At 41.6% G+C, this 20,613-nt stretch overlaps 3 protein-coding genes across 3 annotated transcripts in view; 1 reads left to right on the top strand and 2 right to left on the bottom strand.

Annotated features, from left to right (window-relative positions):
- LOC140923613 (uncharacterized) overlaps nucleotides 1–12,967 on the top strand; it is a 77,572-nt gene extending 64,605 nt beyond the window's left edge. Inside the window, exons 44-58 of the mRNA XM_073373685.1 lie at nucleotides 2,797–3,017; nucleotides 3,465–3,517; nucleotides 3,612–3,790; nucleotides 4,503–4,587; nucleotides 5,028–5,123; nucleotides 5,535–5,708; nucleotides 6,578–6,894; nucleotides 7,419–7,488; nucleotides 7,591–7,669; nucleotides 8,247–8,383; nucleotides 8,900–9,051; nucleotides 9,946–10,164; nucleotides 10,698–10,761; nucleotides 11,028–11,271; nucleotides 11,866–12,967. Coding sequence (XP_073229786.1) covers nucleotides 2,797–3,017; nucleotides 3,465–3,517; nucleotides 3,612–3,790; nucleotides 4,503–4,587; nucleotides 5,028–5,123; nucleotides 5,535–5,708; nucleotides 6,578–6,894; nucleotides 7,419–7,488; nucleotides 7,591–7,669; nucleotides 8,247–8,383; nucleotides 8,900–9,051; nucleotides 9,946–10,164; nucleotides 10,698–10,761; nucleotides 11,028–11,271; nucleotides 11,866–12,509 — 2,734 coding nt within the window. The 3' untranslated portion in view covers nucleotides 12,510–12,967. The remainder of the gene's footprint in view (nucleotides 1–2,796; nucleotides 3,018–3,464; nucleotides 3,518–3,611; nucleotides 3,791–4,502; nucleotides 4,588–5,027; nucleotides 5,124–5,534; nucleotides 5,709–6,577; nucleotides 6,895–7,418; nucleotides 7,489–7,590; nucleotides 7,670–8,246; nucleotides 8,384–8,899; nucleotides 9,052–9,945; nucleotides 10,165–10,697; nucleotides 10,762–11,027; nucleotides 11,272–11,865) is intronic.
- A 3,761-nt stretch (nucleotides 12,968–16,728) lies between these two features.
- The window catches only part of LOC140923164 (tetratricopeptide repeat protein 28-like), a 113,021-nt gene continuing 109,136 nt past the window's right edge, over nucleotides 16,729–20,613 (bottom strand). The window contains exon 2 of the mRNA XM_073373244.1: nucleotides 16,729–16,992. Within this exon, the coding sequence (XP_073229345.1) occupies nucleotides 16,980–16,992 (13 nt within the window). The 3' untranslated portion in view covers nucleotides 16,729–16,979. The remainder of the gene's footprint in view (nucleotides 16,993–20,613) is intronic.
- On the bottom strand, nucleotides 18,611–19,826 carry LOC140923452 (tetratricopeptide repeat protein 28-like). Its single transcript, XM_073373545.1, has one exon. The coding sequence runs from the start codon at nucleotides 19,622–19,624 to the stop codon at nucleotides 18,611–18,613; it is 1,014 nt and encodes a 337-aa protein (XP_073229646.1). The 5' UTR covers nucleotides 19,625–19,826.

The following is a 20,613-nucleotide window of genomic DNA, read 5'->3' as shown; positions in this document are numbered from 1 at the left end:
CACTGGATCGAACTGGATAAATGACAGGCCAAGCGATTCATCCTTAATTCTGTGGAAATGTCTGTTTTGAGGAGTCAAAAAATCAAGTTAGTTTATTGAATCTACTGAAAACCTTCAGAATCGGAGAATGTTTCGCCGGAAAAACGTAAGTTGATCAGTTCTAAGGTGATTCGATATTGAACTTTTATCGGGCCTAGCGAATTTCCGATCATCATTTCCACACCGTTCGCTCTTAAATATATAACTACATAACGGTAGCTCGGCAGTTCTTACAAGTGGCAAACGAAGCCTTACATTGCTCTCATTCAAATGAAACTTCTTCGGTAGTAATTTTCATGTGGTACTATTTATTCTCAGTATTTTTAACCTTTGGAATTTCTGTTGAATGTTGATTTTGGTAATCCGTAGACATGAGCTAACTGTATTAACTAGTTTTACCTTTCTAAAGCGCTTCTTGGGATTTTTGTTGCTTCTTAGCAACTAAGCGCGAAGACGAGTTTCACGCGATTATATGGATAACGAAGCATATTGTTGTAACGTATCGTATTATGTTCTTTTCGCCGGATATTCTACTTCAGATTTCTTTAAAGGAAGCGAGTTTAACGTTATTGCGAGTCTTTTGAAGTCAACTCGATGTAAGGAGTTTTTTTTTTTTTTTATGCGCTTGTCGGTCAATGTGCACTAATTACTTTCCATCTCGCGATTTACGTGTTAGCCAGCTTCTCCACCGTGTCCTGAACGAGACACCTGTTTCAGTGTTAATGGGTTTTGTCTTTAAAGCCCCATTTCGTTTAATATTATTGAATACTATATAAAACTGCTCGTCGATTTTGCTAACTTCTCAGCAATATTCTGCTATTTTTAGAAAACTCAAACCATATCGTAAGTCTCCATGTGAAAATAAATGATAAAATATCACTCAGCAGTCGACATTCACTTGAATTAAGATGCTTTTTATTTTTTGCCAGTTGTCAACATGAATTTTAATTGTTTCACACTGTTACAGTAGCTTGCTTGTTTAAAGTGTCTTAGCAGTTTCACTGTGGGGAAATTAAACTTTGATCTAGATTTTTAGTTGTCAAACACAATGAAAAAGGCTGGAAAAGATAGCTTCCAGGTTCTTCCTTTTTTCGTTTTAATAAATTTAAATTTCGATAAACATTTAAGAGTAAAGTAAACTAGATAAAAAAAGTAACATGTTTGCTCCTTAATAAAAATCATTTCATAAATCAGTCATTCTTTTTTTTTGCCATTACACTTCTTGAGTACGAAAGAGGTTGCAGCTGAGGTCGCCTGTGGTTTCTAAGCCGTGGTCGTTCTTCTGAAATGCAATTTATGTAGGCGAAGAAACCAATCTTAAACACACAATCAGATTCCATCCGGACAAAACTGTTTGTTAAACTTATTTTCATTTACACCTGCAAACCTGTTACTTTTGTTCTCTGGTTTATTTTGTCACTCCAAATAAATTACGTCGAAGTTTAGTTCTTTTAGCTTGCCACTTGGTAATAATGTCATGGCGACATCAAAGCGTTGTGTTAAACTCTCATCGCTAATTTTTATTCTTAAATTCGGTTTTGTTTTTAATCTTTTTATGGTTATATTCGCGAGGTATACATCGTGGCTTGTTTGTTTTCAATAAGCTAATGAATTCGGCAAAAAATAAACCCTATCGGACAGGTGCCACTGTTGAACTAAAGAACTTTAACTCTGATGCTAAAAACCGAACGGAAACCAAAACAATTGTCGGGTCTCTATAGTCAAGAAAACATCCAAATTCAGTTAAATTAAATTCCCACCAAAGGATTCCACCATACGCTTAAACGAGACCTGTACTGCAAGTTTCCGTAGGTGATTAGAAAACTGTGCAGCTCATTGCAGATAACTTTTTTTTTCCACATGAACAGAGGCTGGTCTGCTTGCGGACAAAACCAAATCCTAACCCATGTTGAAGTATGCCAACCCTCACCAATCCGTTTTCAGCTTAGAATAGAGGACTCTGTATAGACTTAAAATTAACACATTACATGCACATTTGGAGACCCACTGAGTCTACTAAACCGTGAATTAAGTTAGACTTGAATCAAAAAAATTGCCCGTACAGTTCACGATATGTCTGCACGCGTCCAGTTAGGTTTGTAAAGACGTACAAATGCATGCAAAACAAACGGTTATTTTCGTAAACGTTTTCCACAATAGATAAGTTAATAGAAGGATAGTTATCATTTCGTGTGCACAGCTTAAAAAGCGTAAGTTTGTAAATGGCTTTTAGGGGCTCCTTATTTTACTATGTTAACTCGAATACTCATTGTCTGGCTTTTAAGGACCTGTTTACATGGAGGTGGGGGATCCCAGGTAGTTGAGGTAACCCGCTTAGGTGTGGTAACCCGCCTGTCCACATAATCTCTCATTTCAATTAGATAACGTTTACATGATAGGTGGGGTGACCTGCTACGTGTTATCTCACCTATCTGGGGTCCCCCACCTCCATGTAAATAGGCCCTTAATTTTAGGGAAAAGGGGTCCTTATTTTACTACAGTAACTCGAATCAGATAGTTGTAATCTGGCTATTAAAACTGAGGCCGACGGCGCGCGCTCATTTTATCCCCCTCTCCCCGGTGACCCTTGGAAAGGAAAGAAGCGAAACAGGGATTTGAAGTCACATCTGGGGCCCGAACTCACGGGACCTCAAGCACGAATACCGCGCACTAACCATCTCTTCCAATCCTTGCTCCACTAGCGAACCTGCGCAGAAACTGCATCTTACATCTAACAGGCTGATATTTTCTTTACAGCGCCTACCGTGTGTCACTGGTTGCCCTGGGTACGGACCCACAGTATGGTGACTCGCCCCCTTCCAATGTGCTGAAACTGTACACGCCGGTTGCTCAAGACGGAACAATGGGCCGTAGACCGTCTGGCAGCATCAAACGACCTGCTTTTAGTATCAGTATTCATGTCCTGTCCACTAACAACAGGAGTATCTCATTCAAATGGACACACCCACAAGATATTGGTAAAGAATCTTAAATCAAGATTCATGTGTTTGTTCGTTTTGTTTTGTTTGTTAATTGATAGCTCGACGGTCAAGTGGCCAGTGGCTGGACCTTTCTTGCCCTGTAGAATATTGAATGGCAGGGAAGATTAACTGAAAAGCGAAACATACGCGTATGCAACGAAATCGGTTCGTTTGTTGCTTTTTTGAAAAACCTACCTTCCAGTCTCGCCGTGACAACTTACTCTCTTTACTGACTGAAATAGGATTACTGACATACTATGAAATCGGAAATCGCGCGCGTTCAAAGGGGAAACGTACCCCATAAGAAGGTTCTAGGCTATCTATGTTATAGCGAGCGGGCAAGGCGAAGTAAATACTGTTTTAATTTTAGTGTCGGTCTTTTTTCGGGGCCCAGCATTTATCCAAGAAAATACTACAGTATTTAAACTTGTTTTCCCTTTGCAGAAGAAATCGCTGACCATTACATCATCAAATGGAGCTCAGTTCTCAAACCACAGGTAACTTGATTTCTCTGGGCGAGGCAATATTTACGTCACATTAGTTTTACCGAAGTACCCCACTAACTATCCAAATTCACGCCATTTATTTTAGACTCAAGAGATGACACTTCCACTGACCCAGGAAAGTCACGTGATAGATGACTGTATTCCCGGCACCAGTCACTTTATTGTGGTGGCGGCAGTAAATACTTGCGGTGATCTGGTCTCTAGATCTGAGCAGTGCACGGTGCAGACTTCTGCTCCTATTGAACGACCCGTTCTGCAAGTCGAGTAAGTCATTGACTTTTCTGTTCTCGTAATCAATATTTTGCAATAATTTGTTTTTGATATATGCGTGAATCCACGAGCAGGCGAGATGGAGCGAATATTGTGTCCTGATTGGCTACCCATTCTTCCTGCTCGGTATCTCCCGCGTTGGTCCCAAAAGAAAAAGTTCTCGGTCCATAAAAAAACGCATATAAGAACTTGGAGTCAATATCCAACCATCTTGACCGAACAAGCTGGTCAATAACGGAAATGCTTTGTTGGTCAGATAGTGGGCTAGTTGATAATTGGTGCTAATCTTTCTTTTATTCACAAATCAGGGCGAATATTTACGGATACCAAGCCAACTAATTTCCTCTGGTTTTTCAAGTTACCATGTTCCCACCAATGACATTGCTCCACCATTCGAAATATAAACCTCACACAGCCCACAATCCTTTGATTCGCTCTGACTGAGAGTTAAGGGCTGGACACGTGAGATTTTGGTTTGGTACGGATTAGCCCCGTTGATGAAACAACCCCCCCCCCCCCCCCCACCCCGCCTTTGAAGTGTTCGTTGAATGTTTTCTCCTGTTTATAAGATTAGGGGTTAATTATTTACCTCACTTCGATCAAACGAGGGTATTCTTCAGTTTCTTTGTTAGGTGAAGGTAGAGTAGTTTCAAAGTGATTCCCATTTAGTTCCATTGGTCATCAGAATGGTATTTGATTTTCATAGGTCCTGTTTACAGTCTGCCATAACAGTTCATTGGAGGAAGCCAACAATCTTCGGTGATGCAAAAATTGTTTACTACCTTCTTAAAGTAAGTCTTACTGAACACGTTCAGAACATTCTCAGACTTCACTTATACGCATATTATACTTGGCCCTTAACCAGGCATAAAGCTCAGGTTTTGACTTTGCGCACCTCTCAAGTAACCCTTGTACCTGTAACGAACACCTCTGTGTCGAACCAGCCCCCCCCCCCCCCCCCCCCCTCTCCCCGCCGACCCCACCAAATCAGTAAGCTAGAAGCCTCCTTTTCCGGCCATTGACATTATTGGGATATCCACACCGCCAACAAGCTGTCTGTCGTCACGCAACTTTTCTCGGAGAAGCATTGCGTGACTATATACAGAACGACAGCCTCTACCAGCCGGCCAGCAGCTTTGGGTTTTCCCCCAGTCTTAGCTGAAAACCTTCCTTATCAATCAACCAACACAAGGAGTGACCTGAAAAACCATTTTCTTCCTTTTTTCGGTAGGTGAATGATGAAATGGAAAAAGAGTTGGAGGACGACTGTAGTTACTTCAAGTTCACAGGCTGTGAGCCTTGTCAACAGTATACTTTTCATCTCAAGGTAGTTGGGGTTTGAGTGCTAATCATACTTGTTTACCACAATGAAACTGGCGTAGCAGTAGTTTCTCTAGCAGCCGTTTTTGTCGCGTCACGCAACGCTCCTCCTCATTGGACGAGACAAAAACGGCTCTGAGGGAGACTAGCGCAGCGGGCGCCGCGCCGGTATGAGAGCAACGCGCACTCTCTACCCGCGTGCCTTCATTTTTTCTCTCTTACGCGCCTCCTCATCGAATTGTTATCCTCCAGCTTACGATTAGCCTCCGAACGCAGCCATATTTCAAGATGTCGCTTTTCTCCACCCAAATGAAACAAAAGCCGACATAGTCGTCTGCTTGCGCAGGTTAGCTTGCAATGAACGGTGACCACCGAGTGTGTTATACTAACTACTCTTTTCTCGTGATGTCTACTTCAGGCCATCAGCACAAAAGATACCTGTGATAGCGACTGGTCCGAACCGTTGGTCGTCACCTGCCCCGGAGCTGAAAAACCGCTGATCAAAAGGATCCAATCCAAGCAAATCAACTGTATCAGAATTGGATGGGAAAGACCAACGCTGAGAGGCAGCGCAAGGGTGGAGAGCTATAAGGTACTGTGTGTAGATCATAGAGGAGCCATCTGAGGGGCTATTTACTAATTTCAAATTAAGGGGAGCCGGGTACGAGTTCGTTTATCGTTGTATGGGCCATTTGCACGATGACGTCATTTTCCTACCAGAATTCTTGAGGGTTCTGCTTTTTTCTGCAAATTAGGGCTTTTGTTATTTAAGCTTCATTGGGATTACTAAATTGAAATATGAACGAAAAAACGAATTCTGGTCCTTGTAGTAAAAAGAAGTCATCGTGCGAATAGCCTATTATCAACGCAAGACCCACATAGTTAGAAAAAGCACATAGAGCTTTGCAAAATACAAAATTTACTAAAGAAGTATATAGACGTCTGGACAATGTGTTCGGCAATACATATATCTTTTATTAAGTTTTCACGTTTTGAAATAGCTTTATCTTGCTTACTATTTGTCCGATTAACATCAAACTTGAGGATTTTGTAAATTTCGATGTCCTCTTTTTCTGGCTATGTGGGCCTCGTGATGTTTATACCATAATGCACGGACACATACCCAGACTACTGTGGTTTGAAATTAGGCAATATAGTATATTAAGAATTTGAATATTAGGCAATATAGGGTTATCACATTATCTTGTTAGTTTAAGCAGGGCGCTTTTAACCAAATACATACCAAGGAATAAGTTACCATCCTGTGACTAAATGCATCACAAAACCACGAAAATGACGAGACGTACCTACTTAGTAATCTTCCATTTATAATTAAAACAGTGGTATTGGCTAGGTTTTCATTCAACAGGTTTTTAAAAATTTGCCCACTGATGTACGTATATACAATTGTCCAACTTATTTCTAAGATGTGACGTATAAACGCTTTGAAACTATAACCAGGTTTACTATTTGGAGGACAGAGGGGACATGGAGACCAGTGACGACGTCATAACTAACGCCGCGGCCATACAGCATGGCCCACTCCCATGGTATACTGAGGAAGACAAACTTGCTCCCGTCCCTTCCGACTCATATTATTGGGTCGTGCTAAAAGTGGAGCTGTCACCAGATGATTCCCAGTCCATTTACTCTCAGCCAATCAGAACACGCGCTGCAGTGTCTCCTGAGCCGCCTTTAATCAGATTGGAGGTAGAAGGCGTAGAAGCGAGGCAGAGGCTGGAGGAGAGGATTTGTGAGCTGTCACTTAGGAGAGACAGGTAGGGTTTTCGCCATTTTCATATAGAGCATAATGCACCTTATTCTCCTTCCCCCCCCCCCAAAAAAAAAGTTACATAACTATTGTCTTCGATCTGTAATACCCAGGAGAAATTGGAAACAATGGTTATGCTTTTTTGCGGGGGCGGCGGGGGTCGTGGGGGAGGGGGGGGAGACAAGATGTATTTTGCTCTGTGTGAAAAATGAAAATGGTCAATGCTTTCAAGGAGGCGTCTTTTAATTAGACTTTTTTGCTATCTTTTAAGTTGGAGAGAGTTGCACCTTGAAAAGTCCCTGCGCCCTGTTCTTTTTTAAATTTTCCTCTATCTATGAAGGGTCTCCTATGGCAAATACCCCCGTTATAGTTCACAGTTTTTGAAAAGTCAAATTGTTCAGTGAATTAACCCCATGCCGGGTAGGTTTTTATTTTAATGCGAAAAAAAGACATTGACATACTATTATGGATGTGAACAATATACTACCCTTGCTAAGACAAGTATGATTTGCAATTATTTACTTCCCGCAGGTTTCTCAGAGCTGTTAATTTGTTAGAGAACAGTGTTGTTGTGAAAGGATCAAAACTTAAAGATTTACAGGTAACGATAATTGACTTAACAATGTGTGTTTTTTTTCTTTAGACTCCATCCCCATTCCTTCGGAAAGTTTATCGGGTTAAAAAAATCTTTTTTCCATTCCAGGTTGCTAAGGCTACTGATTCATTGTTAGAAGTCGACTCAGAACTGGCAGACGCCTTTGAGGATATCAAAGAATACACAGGTAATGAAAAAGACTGGCAGATTTGACCAAACTATAAAAAAGATTGTAGAACAAGCACTAAGGCACAACTTGAGCACTTTCTATGTTCCTTGTAGCCTTTGCCACCGAGGACGTAACTAAACTTTTGGTTAAGTCCTTCTGCGAAACAGCGCCAAAATTATCTTTCTGGGCCCCCAGTTGTGTGCCAGGGTTTGGGTACGCGCTATGTGTAGCTTGTTAAAAATGCCATTTTCGATTTGCCAGTCAGGTTGATGAGAAATTCGAAACGCGTGTCCGCTAATTCGTTGAGTTCTTTGAGGGCTCAGAACAAGTATTTCGGTGCTGCTTCACGGACGTTACTAACCAAGACGCAGGCTATGTACGTTCCTTCGTATGTCCTCGAGTCCAGTTATATTCTACATAATGTTTATCAGTTTTAAATGAAAGAAATAACTAAATAATATTTCAAAGTCAAACCCTCCGGGTTTTTCTTGAAGAGGTTAACTAGTACATTAGGGCAAGCGTCAAAGTCATAAGTGCCCTGCAAGAATTTTATTCAGTAAACATAATCGCGCGTTTCTTTTCCTTTTATTTCCAGGATCTGTTTCTGCCCTTATAAGGTGGTCAACACCACGTGATGATGGTGACGCAGTAGTGAGCGGTTACCAAGTATTTGTAGATGGTAAACTTCATGGAGAGCCATTACCACGATCTGCTTTAGAAACCAACGTTAGGGTGAGAAATTGATCTGCATTGTGTGGCTAGTCTGACAATAGAGACCTTTATATTCGGGGACAAGGACGACAACGAGAACGAGATTTAACTCGACGTTAGCCCTCTCCTGATCGCAGAATGATAAAACTTGTAACATTTGATAAGACGGCTACCCCGTTTTCCCGCCAAAATGACGGTGATTTACGCGCGCACTCTAATTGGAAAATCGTATCCTGGTAGTCGTTCTCGTCTTAGAATCTGAAGGTCTCTAACAGTTTTTTCAACTGAGGGAAAATTTATGTTATTATTGGTCGGGTTGTAATAGGCCATTCATATCTGTACATTGAAGTACTATCTTAATAACTGCGCGTCTGTAGTTTTCGAATAGTAAAAGTTGGTCAACACGAAAATGAAAAACGTCGTTGCATGATTCAGTTTGGTGTTTGAGTAACATAAACAAATCTGGATAACAGTAACACTTCGTTAAAATGAGCTCCCTAATAGTTCCAAACTGACCGCCTCGTTGTTCTTCTGCAGCTTCCAGTCACGTGTCGTGTTATTGCTGTCCAAACACTCACTGATCATCCAGTTGGACCGAGTCCCCTCTCTAATCCTGTTCAACTTTCTGGTCATGAATTTCTTCCTTTCGTAATGTTCTGTTATTTTGATGTACACGTGCGCGGCGAAAGGTGAGTTAAGAAACAAAAAAAGTACTTCTTACTTTTCTCTGTAAGTGATCATTTTCGTTCGGTTTTGTGAGGATAAAGTAAGGCGGAGAAAGCCCATCCTTCTGTTTTGACATTGTTTGCCTTTATCAAGCGCGTTTTAGGCAGTAAACAGCTGATACGGTTTTACATGCAAATTGGAAACAAAGGGTCGGTAGCAGTTAACTCCTGGACCCAGCTGTTTGACAGGTGGAAATCGCTATCCACTGGATAAATCACTTTCCAGTGGAAAACCCAATTGGTTTTCCCAATACCTATCCGCTAAATAGAGCTTTATCCAGTAGATAGCGTTATCCAACGTTTGAACAACCGGGGCCTGTTCCTGATTTTTTCTTTCCCCAAAGATTATCGCTTGATCCGAGATAAACGTAGCCTGCGAGCGAGCTCTCTTGGGTGCTCTGGCGGCGGGGCAGGAAAAGGAAGTAGAGCTTTCAACTACGTCTCTGGAATTTGAATATCTACATCGAAAAAAGTCAATGCAAAAGGCTTTTTGGCGGAGATTACTTTAGTAATGACGTCAATTATCTTGGCACGAGTTTTTCAATGTTTGTTTACATTCGCGCTCGTTTCCGCTTCACGATGATTGGCGGAAATCTGACAGCTCAGTCGACGAGAAGCCACAGGGGAATTGGAGGTGCAATTCAAATTCCAGAGACGTAGTTGCAGCTCTCCTTCCTTTCCCGCCCCGCCGCCCGAACGCCCCGGAGAGCTTGCCCGCAGGCTTACTTAAACTGCATAGTGAAAACCACGTTAAATTATCGAATGATATTCTTTTTTAATGCACAGGACCTCGATACATTCCCAGTCCATTGGCACTTCGTTATATCGGGTTCTTCTTTATCTCTATTTCCTTTCTAGTTGGCCAAGATTTGGCTGCTGCAGTTGGGACGATTCTCACTCATATGAGCTCAAGCAAAGAGACAAGACCTCCTGTCGGGTGTTTATTCCCCGAGGGGTCTTGTCTCGTAGAATCCCTTGCCCGGCCTTCAATGTAGTAGACGTGTTCAGCAGACTGTGGAGACCTTTGGCACCTGCTGGTATCAAGAAGATGACTGTCTTGTTGTTTTGGACGAAATGGTAAAGTAAATTTTTTATAAGTACTGTGATTTACCCTTGAAACGTCCTACATCAGCGAAGTTAATTGTTTGATATTCAGCACCACTGAGCTTTTTTTCTCGCAGAAGTTTCCCATTGGCCATTTTGAAGTTATGCGTTAGATTGGATCAGTGTTAAGTCGAAACGCATCATGGGATTCTTTTAAGGGCGCTATCTGGTCTTGTATTGGTTACTACGTGGTTACTTAGGAAACGTGGTCAACTTCGTATCTAAAAGAGTCCCATAATGCAATTCAGCACTAAACCAACCCCGTACACACGCCCAACCTCAGAGTGGCTTTTTTATTTATCTAGTGTTGTACACCGTAAATTTTCATCGTATCTCTCTTCCTTAAAATGTAAATCAGCACCTTCCGACCGCTTACTACCGTTATTCAGGGTGTAAGATTTAACGAGAATAGCCTAATTCACTAATGGAGTCATTTGACAGGGATTTCCGCATAAGTTGTTTTGAAATCTTTTAAAGTGTTTGTTTGTCTATTCTTGTTTTTTCAGGTGTCTATCGTCACAAAAGGTTTTAGAGTATTTCCTAAGATTTGCGGAGGAATTCGCGGACAAGGTACGTCTGCCTGGAGGCTCATTGTGTTTTGTTTATTCACTGTTATTTATGCCAGCCTAACATTTATACAGCATGATTTATTTTATCAAGAGAGCAACAAGCAATTTTATTCACCGCAAAGAAATAAATTATTAACTATATGGGCACGGCAGTTGAAAGCGGAAAATCAAAATATGCTCCATATGCATCCTTACGACTACGAAATATATCTTTTCAGCTTTAGTCTGCTCTATTAGCTGCCTCTTTGATGCTGTGTTTTTCCCTAGTTTTCGTTTGTCACCTGCTGCGTGCGAAGCGAAGAAACTGTTACGTCTCATCGCCAATCACTCGCAGGCATGCTGACCGAGCGAGACTGGCGCAGAAGTGTTGACTCCGTGACGCATACTTGCGGCTGCTATCTTCAGAGCCAGCGGAGTCGCTCTGCGCGGCGTGGTGTTATAACCGACCCGGATGTTTGTCAGCTGTTTGGTTTAGTTGGAGTACCGACCATTATTTTGTTGGATAGTTCAGGTAAGCCAGATCAGTAGTGCTGTAATCACACGAGAGTTGGCTTACGCAAGTGTCTAAATGCTTCCGAGATACTGGTCTCTTGAAGACGCCCGACAGGATGCTCCTCAGAAATACCGTAAAATTCCGAAAATAAGCCCCTCCAAGTATAAGCCCCTCCAAATATAAGCCCCCCAAACCGGTAATGCAAAAAACCCTCCGTTAAATCGCCCCTCCAAATATAGGCCCCCGGGGACTTGTACTTAGAAAATTTCCCTCAAATACAAAGTAAAACAAAGCAAAAACGGTAATTTACTTCCAACTATAAGGCTAGCCAAATCGATTTTGAAACGCAAATTTCCCTCCGTAGATTAGCCCCTCCAAACATAAGCCCCTCCAAAAGGGCCTTTGAAAAATATATGCCCCGGGGTTTATTTTCGGAATTTTACGGTAGTTTGCTAAAAGAGTGTGGCTTAACTCAATGCATCATTTGCATTTAATGCGTATTCACTTTGCATTGCATTTTGCATATGGAGTACGACTGTGTACTTTATTTTTAAAAAAACTGTTGTAGTTTCATACATTTAAATACTGATTAATAGGTTTGTTAATTTGCAGGTTACATATCATGGCATGGCCGATGTAGTTGTCAAGATGCATTAGCTTTTCGATCTCTCCTGCTACATATATTTTCTCAAGTCGAACCGTCACCTTGCCCAGTTCCTACTTGTTCACACTGCGAACTTGACAAGGAAGACGAACTCGACTCAAGTTCTTTCGAAGTGGACGAAGCGGACGAAACTTCTCGGGGTCGTCTTCGAAAGCCGTCCGTTGAGCTAAATTCTTTGTATCAAAGACTTCATGGTTCTACCCGAAAGGATGATCTCTTTACCTTTCCAAGAGACTCGACGCCTCCAGGGGAAATAAAAAAGGAACAGATCAGGCCTAAAACTACCGGTACTGGTAGTCGTTCCGCTAGTTACAACCGATTTAGCGGAATGAGTGAGCAGTACACTTTATATTCTCGTACTTTCAGTGCGTATGGTGCTGCACATACCAACCGTCCAGTTACCTCGAGGCCATCGTCTGTTGTAGCACGGTCGCGTACGCGCACACCATTAAGTACTTCCCATTCCTCCTCAGGTGAATTGCCTCTCCCGACTGTTCCTCGGCAACGAGGCAAACGAACGCATCCGCTGGACAGAGGGTTGTCGCCGAGAATGAAGGCAAAAATATCAGTGGAAGATTTTGCTCCCAGGTGACATAACGTTCGGATGGGTGAACAGGGCTAAGAGAAAAAGGGAGAGCTGTAGATAATAGTTAGCTTAAGCAATGACGACGACGACGACGGCAGAGGAGACGTCGCAAAAAAATTAAATTTGCGTCCTTTCAAACTTTATCGCGTTTATTTGGACCTACTCAATTTGTCAAATGTATGCCATTTCTCCTGGAGTTGAATTGTTAAGGACTTTGTATCTAGGTTCAAAACGAGAATGAACAATTAGTTGTCGTATGTTAACGTCCCCGACAAAACGACGCATTAGGAGGTTTCACGTCGTGCAGTGCACATTAAGAAATTCTCTAAATGCATTGACCAAATTACTTTCGGCACGATCTCTGCTGCAACCAATAAGAATAGTGATGAATTTATATATTATTGATATCTAGTTTATTACTCGTCATTTTGATCAGTCATCCTTTTATCTTTCATTTGCATAGTCTAAGGGCCTGTTTACATGGAGGTGGGGGATCCCAGTTAGGTGAGGTAACCCGCTTAGGTGGCGTAACCCACCTGTCCATATAATCTCTCATTTTAATTTGATCACGTTTACATGATAGGTGGGATGACCCGCCGCATGTTACCTCACCTATCTGGGGCCCCCCACCTCCATGTAAACAGGCCCTAAGTTAACTTAATTGCAATTTATATATTTATTTTTACATAGTCATCTTAAGCTTATCCATTTATTTATGTATTATTTGTATTTATAATTATTTATATTAGGATAAATTTTTAGATGTTAATTCATTATAGTGTAAAGTAGATAGCGGGTCCACATCAGCAATAGCTGCCATTTATTCAACCTGCTTTATCAAATAAAGGATGTATGTATGTATGTACATCAAAGAAATGTACTAAAAAGCTTGATGCACGTGTGGAGCTGTTGTTTTAGTCATTCAACCTATTGTTTTTGACGTTGTCGTCATCGTCGTGGTAGAGAGTTGCCCGTACCTTCCTTGTAAACGCTCTGCTTGGGATAACTCGCCTACCCGAGACAACTTTCCTCTGTCATGCGTGACCAGTAATCTTGACAATTTGAACGGAGTTATTCAATTTCTGAGCTAAATTATGAACATCTAAACAATACAAGTTATTTTCTGTATACGATGATAATATTTTCCCGTTTTTCGTGAATTTAACGTGTTTTCTGTAGAGAACTTTAAGTTTTATTTCAAATCTTGGACGTTACAAAGAATGTTACGCGTGACGAAACATGTTAGTAAATTTGGTAAAGTTGACCCGGGTGAGAGGGTAACCCTATCCGTGAAATTTGTTTCTAAACCAGAGCTAAGTTTAACCCGCTTGCTAGAGTAACCCTGGCACAAGGGTAACCCTCTCTCCTTGTAAAAAGGCCTTAAGCCCCCTAATCTAAAATCTCATTCACGTGAGTATTGACCACGTCGTCAAAGTCCCTGCTAGTTGATGGCCCTTAGGCTCTTGTGGCCTTTAGAATCGACGAGTTCATTTTCTAGAAAGAAAGCGACTTTTTGCATGCTATGATTGTGGGTGTTTCTTGTTTCCGTCGCTCTGCCTAAATTACTCCTGTCGTTGAGGCTAGTGAGGAATTAGAACTGGCGAACAGTCGAGGCACAAGGGAGAAATCGCCCCATGTAAGCGAATCCAAGACAGTCGTGGATTCTGGATCCACGCCGTGGATTCTTGAGTCCTTGTCAGTGGATTGGATTCCGGATTCCAGTCGTTAGGGAGATTTCGGATTCAGGATTCCTCAATCAAAAATTCACCCCGGATTCTATAATTCGATTTCCCTTACATGGGGCGAGGCAAATGTTATTTTATACATGCATATTTCTATATTCTATTTGAACTGGAGCCAGCGACTTCTTTAGGCCCCACGCACAAGGTGCAAGATGTTTGTTTACAGATTAACTGTTAGTCGACGTGTAATGTGTTGGAGCAGTTAAGAATATCACACTACATAGTGATTAGTGTGTATTACGAGTTATAGTTTTTAACTCTATCGTCCAAGCGACGTTAAAGAAGAATAGATAGCAATGTAAATTATGTTTATTGATATCATTTTGTATAAAGGTATTTTCTGTACTCGAAGAAGTAACATTGACAAAAGTCTGTTCTTATCTTTAGTCTGCAGTCTGCTTGCACTCCCTTATTTCGCATTCAATTGTCGAGGTCGAACGCTGGGCTAGACAGGATGCAAATTTTGTTTTCATGAAATATTATTGCCCGAGGGGATGTGCTTAAGAAATTACCTACCACCTGTAGCCCCACGGATTTTTTTTGTACTCTTCCCCGATCGAACTCAGCGATCGATCTCGTCAACAATCGCGCAGAAAATAGGCCCTAAAAACAGCCGAATTATGACAGCAAACCACCAAAGAAACAGGCGAGTTCAGTTTTTCCAAAATAAAATAAGTACGATAGGGGCCTCTGACCAGTTGTGGGGGCTTTTGTGGCCGAGCAGTAAACTCTGGATCTGGAGGTACGTGGTTCAGGCCTCGCCCGTCGCGTTGTTTTCTGAGACAAAGAACTTTCCTCCACTTTGTCTCTTCATCCAGGTGTATAAATGGGTACCGGCGACATGCTGCTGTGGGGTATTACCCTGCGATGGACTTAGCATCCCGTCCAGGGGGGAGTAGCAATACTCCTAGGCATGCTTCATGATAAGGAAACCTGGATAAGCTCCGGCCGTTTGGCCCTTTGGCTCGTGTGCGCCTTTACCTTTTTACCTTTTACTGAAAGGACCTTTTTTCGTAAGTTTTCCGACTCAGCACGCATGTTTTTAAGACAAAGAAAACTCTAAAATGTCCCACTCTAACGGAATATTTACACCCTAACAATTTTTTAATTTTAACTATTGTACGACAGGGTTGTAAGATTGCACGTAAAAGCGGTTTATCTCAGTCCCTAGGGTTTCCCGCCTTCATGTTAACAGGCCCTAAAGCCCCGTGCAAACGAAACAACATTATTGGCCAACAACTCCCAACATTGTTGGATGTTACATGTTGCGTCTGTTTGCACACCCTGTTGCATGTTGCTGTGTGTAGTTGGGAGTTGTTGCGCAAAGTTTGGAACCGCTCAAACTTATAGTCCCGTGCAAACGGAAGGAACATTGTTGGCCAACAACTCCTAACGTTGGGAGTTGTTGCGTCCGTTTGCACGTAGCTTAAGTAAACTTGTCAAAAATAACTCATGCAAGTGTGCGGCACGACGTCACAGGTGCCCGCGTTGCATTCCACCGTGATTGCCTTCAAGGCGATATAGAGCGTTTTCACATACGTCACGGCGGCCATATTGGTGTTCCAAAACAATGAAACGGCGGCCATGTTGGTGTAGCGAGAATATCCCTTTGGGAATTGAACTCTTTTCTTATGTAAACGCTTTCTTTTGTCCCAATATATTTGCATAGATGCTTACCATTTGAGTGAAAACGCTCTATGTATGGTAAACTGCCTTTAGTTCTAATTAGATGCATATGCCAACAAGAAATGAATTTGGGCTAGTGCAATGCTGACTGTAGTTGAAGACTTCGCTTGTCCACTGAACCAGAGTTTATTTACCAGAGGGATGGAAACTGCGGAAAAGGGTGAGTACCTCTCAGTTTTTAGTTTTTTAACTTTCATGTTCAATGAATGTTCTGAAACCATGTTCCGCCGCCAGTAATTTTTGGGCACGATGAGTGCTTTTAAAATTACTCGAATTGCACTGCATGAGCCTTAAGACGGTCGTAAATTTTCTTATACTAAGTTTATATGGATACAACTGAATAAATTCATTTTAATAAACAGCCGTTATGTTAAGCTCGGATGGATACTCTCCCTGAAGCCTTTTTTTTAGCCACTCTGACATATAAATAATCAGAACTTAGAGTCTTTCAGCAGATATCGTCATCACCAAAAACAAAACAAAGGAACCAAACAATAGAGTTCTCCTGGGGGCTTAATTGTTTGGTTGTATTGTTTCTTTTGTTGTAAGTTATCTGCCCCTCGGTACCTATAGAAGGAACCGAACTTTATACGTGCTTGATGATGATGATGATGATGATGATAAACTTTATTTCAGTGTCAGGTCTTCTAGCTGGCCATGTAAGGCCTACTAATAGGGGACGCTAAATTAAAATACTATTAGCTCTAATTACTTAATATAAAAAACATATATTTCCAAAGAATAAAATTTACAAAAATATACATACTAAAAAAATATCGATAAAACGTATTCGGATTTATCGTATAAAACAATACTTATTGATTAAGAGGTATTCTTTTTGTCTAGAAAATGTCATTTATGTACAACATAGAAAGCAGTTTTTACAGCCCTCTGTGATTACTTTTTCAAGATCCACCTTACGAATTTTTCTTTTTAAAGCCGTAAATTGATTCTGCGTTTTTTACATCCTTGCTTAGTTTAGACCATATTACTGGACCCACAGTCTTAAGATGTTTCAAGTTAAGGTCTTGTCAACTGCTTGCAGCCTCTACTTTTCGCTCCTATAGAAGAACAAAAACAGGTATGATAGTGTTAATCAACCTGGTCACGTTGTTTTCTTCGATATAATTCAAGCTATACCTTCCCCAGAAGGGAAGGGAGATAGAGGATATTGCATGGCCGTGCGGAGATACGAATGGTTTCTCTTCGAGTGTCGAAAGTATATACCGTAAAATTCCGAAAATAAGCCCCTCCATGTATAAGCCCCTCCGAATATAAGCCTCCCAAGCCGGTAATGCAAAAAACCTTCCGTTAAATCCCCCTCCAAATATAAGCCCCCCGGGGGGCTTGTACTTGGAAAATTGCCCTCAAATACAAAGTAAAACGAAGCCAAAACGGTAAATTTACTTCCAACTATAAGGCAAGCCCAATCGATTTTGAAACGCAAATTTCCCTCCGTAGGTAAGCCCCTCCGAATATAAGCCCCTCCAAAAATTAGCCCCTCAAAAAGGGCCTTTGAAAAATATAAGCCCCGGGGCTTATTATCGGAATTTTACGGTATTTAACGAGTGAGCCAGCCGCGAACGAGTCGGAGTGAAATATTTTCTTCATGAGAAGAGAAATTTCATATCTCCAAGCAGCCATGTAACGTACTATTTATCATATAAACACCAATGAAATACCAAACTATTTCACTTTTAATATTTTTTTGCAACGGTGATCTTTTCACGTGTGAAGATATGAAACATGTTTTCGCGCGAAACTCACCTGTTATTTCCTTGGCATTTATATGATATAATTAACAATTATTCCACGAGGGTGCGTTGAATAAGAGATGACAGCAGCCAACGAGGCGCGTAGCGCCGAGTTGGCTATAATTATCTCATATCCAACAAGCGCAAGTGGAATAATTCTTTTATTAAAAACGCCCACAAATATCGAGAATTCTTCCCGACTTTATCTGTAAAAACAACCGATTTTCATCTTTTTTTTTAATTTTGGGCGGACGTGTACAGTTACCACATTTGGAGAGCATGTTATAATGGCTCATATACCGTGGTGGCTTAAGCCAATAAGATCTCTAGAATTTTTAATAATAGGGCGTTAGCTGACAGTCGTAGCCTGAGAGAACAGCCGACATTTCACGATGCCACCTCTGGTTTCCCCTCAAAATGACGTCTGAAAAACGAGCGCAAAAATTCCATACTGATGACGCGCCACTACAAAGATCTGGGTAGTGCTTTTGATTGATCGTGCCATGTGGGATATTTACCTCAGCCAATCAGAAGCACTACCCAGATTTGGGTAGTAATGCGTCATCAGTATGGAAATTTTGCCCTCCTTTCTCAGACGTCATTTTGAGGGAAAAACAGTGGTGGCGTCGTGAATTGTCGGCTGTTTTCTCAAGCGACCACAGTCGTAGCTAATGACAACGTATGTCCAGCTATGAAAAAAGAATTCGCAACAAGAAATGCAATTAAGAGTCGGCCAAGTCTTCTAGATCGGTGGTCACTAATTTCACGCTTTTTAAATTTATTTTTGTTCGTTGAAATAAACAGATTGAGAGGACTCAATAAAATGTCGGCAGCGGATCGGTATGAATTGCGTTCGGAAAAACTGGCTGCACGGTAAAGTGGTTTAATTCGTCCACGACCACAGCCGTGGACAATGTTGTTTTAATCAAAGAACGTTACGAGCCAGAAGTGCTTTCTTGTACTTATCTAAAAAACGACGGAAGATCCTTGAAGGGAGCTTTGCTCCATAAAACTGGTCCAACCACTCAATTGTTTTTATAAGATTATCAGAAACTACTTGCCTTCCGGCCAAGTTCAGCGTGACGTCATCTCCAATAAGAATAAAAGGGGCCCAGAGTCGCAACTCACTGAACTGTTCAGATTCCCTCATGTAGTTCATGGTCCGATTAAGAGCTTCACTCGCACTTCGTCCCTCCACTAAAAACTTGTAGAAACTTTTCATAAACTCCAGAGTTGCTTCGTCGTCAATGGCCCATAGGGATACCAGAACAGATCGAGCACCGGCGCCCAGGAACGCTCGTGCAATGCCAACCACACCCTCAGCCTTTACCTCTCCACGACCACTGTGACAGCAGCTTAGTACAACTAGTTTCGCTCGAATCTTCACGTTTAAAACGTCAGTCATGGTCAAGAGAAAATCTTCCTCTGTGGGTATCGGAGATGATCGTATAGGATTTGGTGCCAAGACAATTTCTCCAGTTTCCATACAACCGTGCGCTGCGATGTGTACCAAGGAAACTGAGGAGAGACTTTTCAAAACTTGTGTTTTTGTTGCCTCCGTACCAGTGAGAGGCATGGTGTTAGTTACTTGTCCGATCATTTTTACTTCTTTTTCTGCACATGGAAGCTGTTGAAGTTTCCTTCTCCCACGGAAAACAACTTCTTGCACGCATGGATCTCCTACAAGCAAAGCTCCAGTTTCCCTGTGATACCCCACTGGAAAGTCTGCGAGGATTTTCAAACAATCTAAAGAAGGAATCATTCGGATTCTGAAAGTCTCACAAAGGTACTTTGAATTGGGTGTCATGAACGCAGCATAAGGAACCAACCACAATGGGCCGTCTGGAACAATGATAAGTTCATCACTGCTTATCAAATCTGCTATGGGACTAACAGCAATGTCATACAAGATTTTCAAAGGATTGACCTGACGTGACATTGAGCAGGCCTGGGACTGGTCCGTGTTTATCCATTCACTATCTCCTAGCCTTTTCAATGAATGATCCTCACATTTCACACAAATCCTAACACCGATATCTGTACGGACACTTTCCGTCAACGAAGAAAGATAAGATTCCGCATAATCTGGCGAAAAACCGTCACTGATTTTCTTAATCCTGAAAGTAAGTGAAAATTTTGGACCTTTTCTAGTAACCCAGAAAACAACTTGTTTGCCATAAACCGCCGTGAAAGCTACATTTGAGGGAATAGTACTAGATACCTGAAGTATGGTTTCTTCCAAAGATCGCGTATGTACACTAGTGAAAGGTTTTTCTAGGCTATAGGTCAACTTCATGAGATCTCGTAATGCCTGTGCACGCCCTTGGTTTGCTGCCAACAAAGCCTCAGTCACCTTGCCTTGTTTCAACAGTAGGAGCCATAATCTAGTGTAAGCTCTTTTGTACATATGGCGAAAGGTAATCTTCAAGGCATCTTTTAGGTAAATAGAAGCCCTAACTTCGTTGAATATGTTGACGCTGGACTGGTAACATTCACAGGATTCTTGTAGAGAACCCGTCGATTCAAAACTTCGACCAAGACCTAAATACGCTTTAGCCTCACCAACCCTGTCACCAACCTGTTGAGCAATTTTTAAATGCTTTTCATGACATTCTTTCGCCTTTTTTGGATCTCCAAGATCGTTGTATACAAACCCTAGATTTCCATACGCGATCCCTATACCGATACTGTCTTCAATGCGCTTAGCAAGTTTCAGGGATCGGTTGTGGTATTCTATTGCCATTTGTAGATCTCCCAGGTCATAATAACATCTACCCAGTAACGAATACGCGCGTTGCTCTCCCTCCGCGTCTCCAACTTCTTTGGCAACCTTGAGTTGACGTTCAAGGCAATGTATAGCTTTTTCGAAATCTCTCAGATGGAAATAAGCAACAGCAAGATTGCTATTTGCTTGTCCCTCCCTTTTTT

Source organism: Porites lutea, chromosome 13, assembly GCF_958299795.1.
Source record: "Porites lutea chromosome 13, jaPorLute2.1, whole genome shotgun sequence".
Taxonomy (NCBI): Eukaryota; Metazoa; Cnidaria; class Anthozoa; order Scleractinia; family Poritidae; genus Porites; species Porites lutea.
Note: the sequence above shows the minus strand (reverse complement) of the source record. Positions and strands in the feature narration are given on the sequence as shown.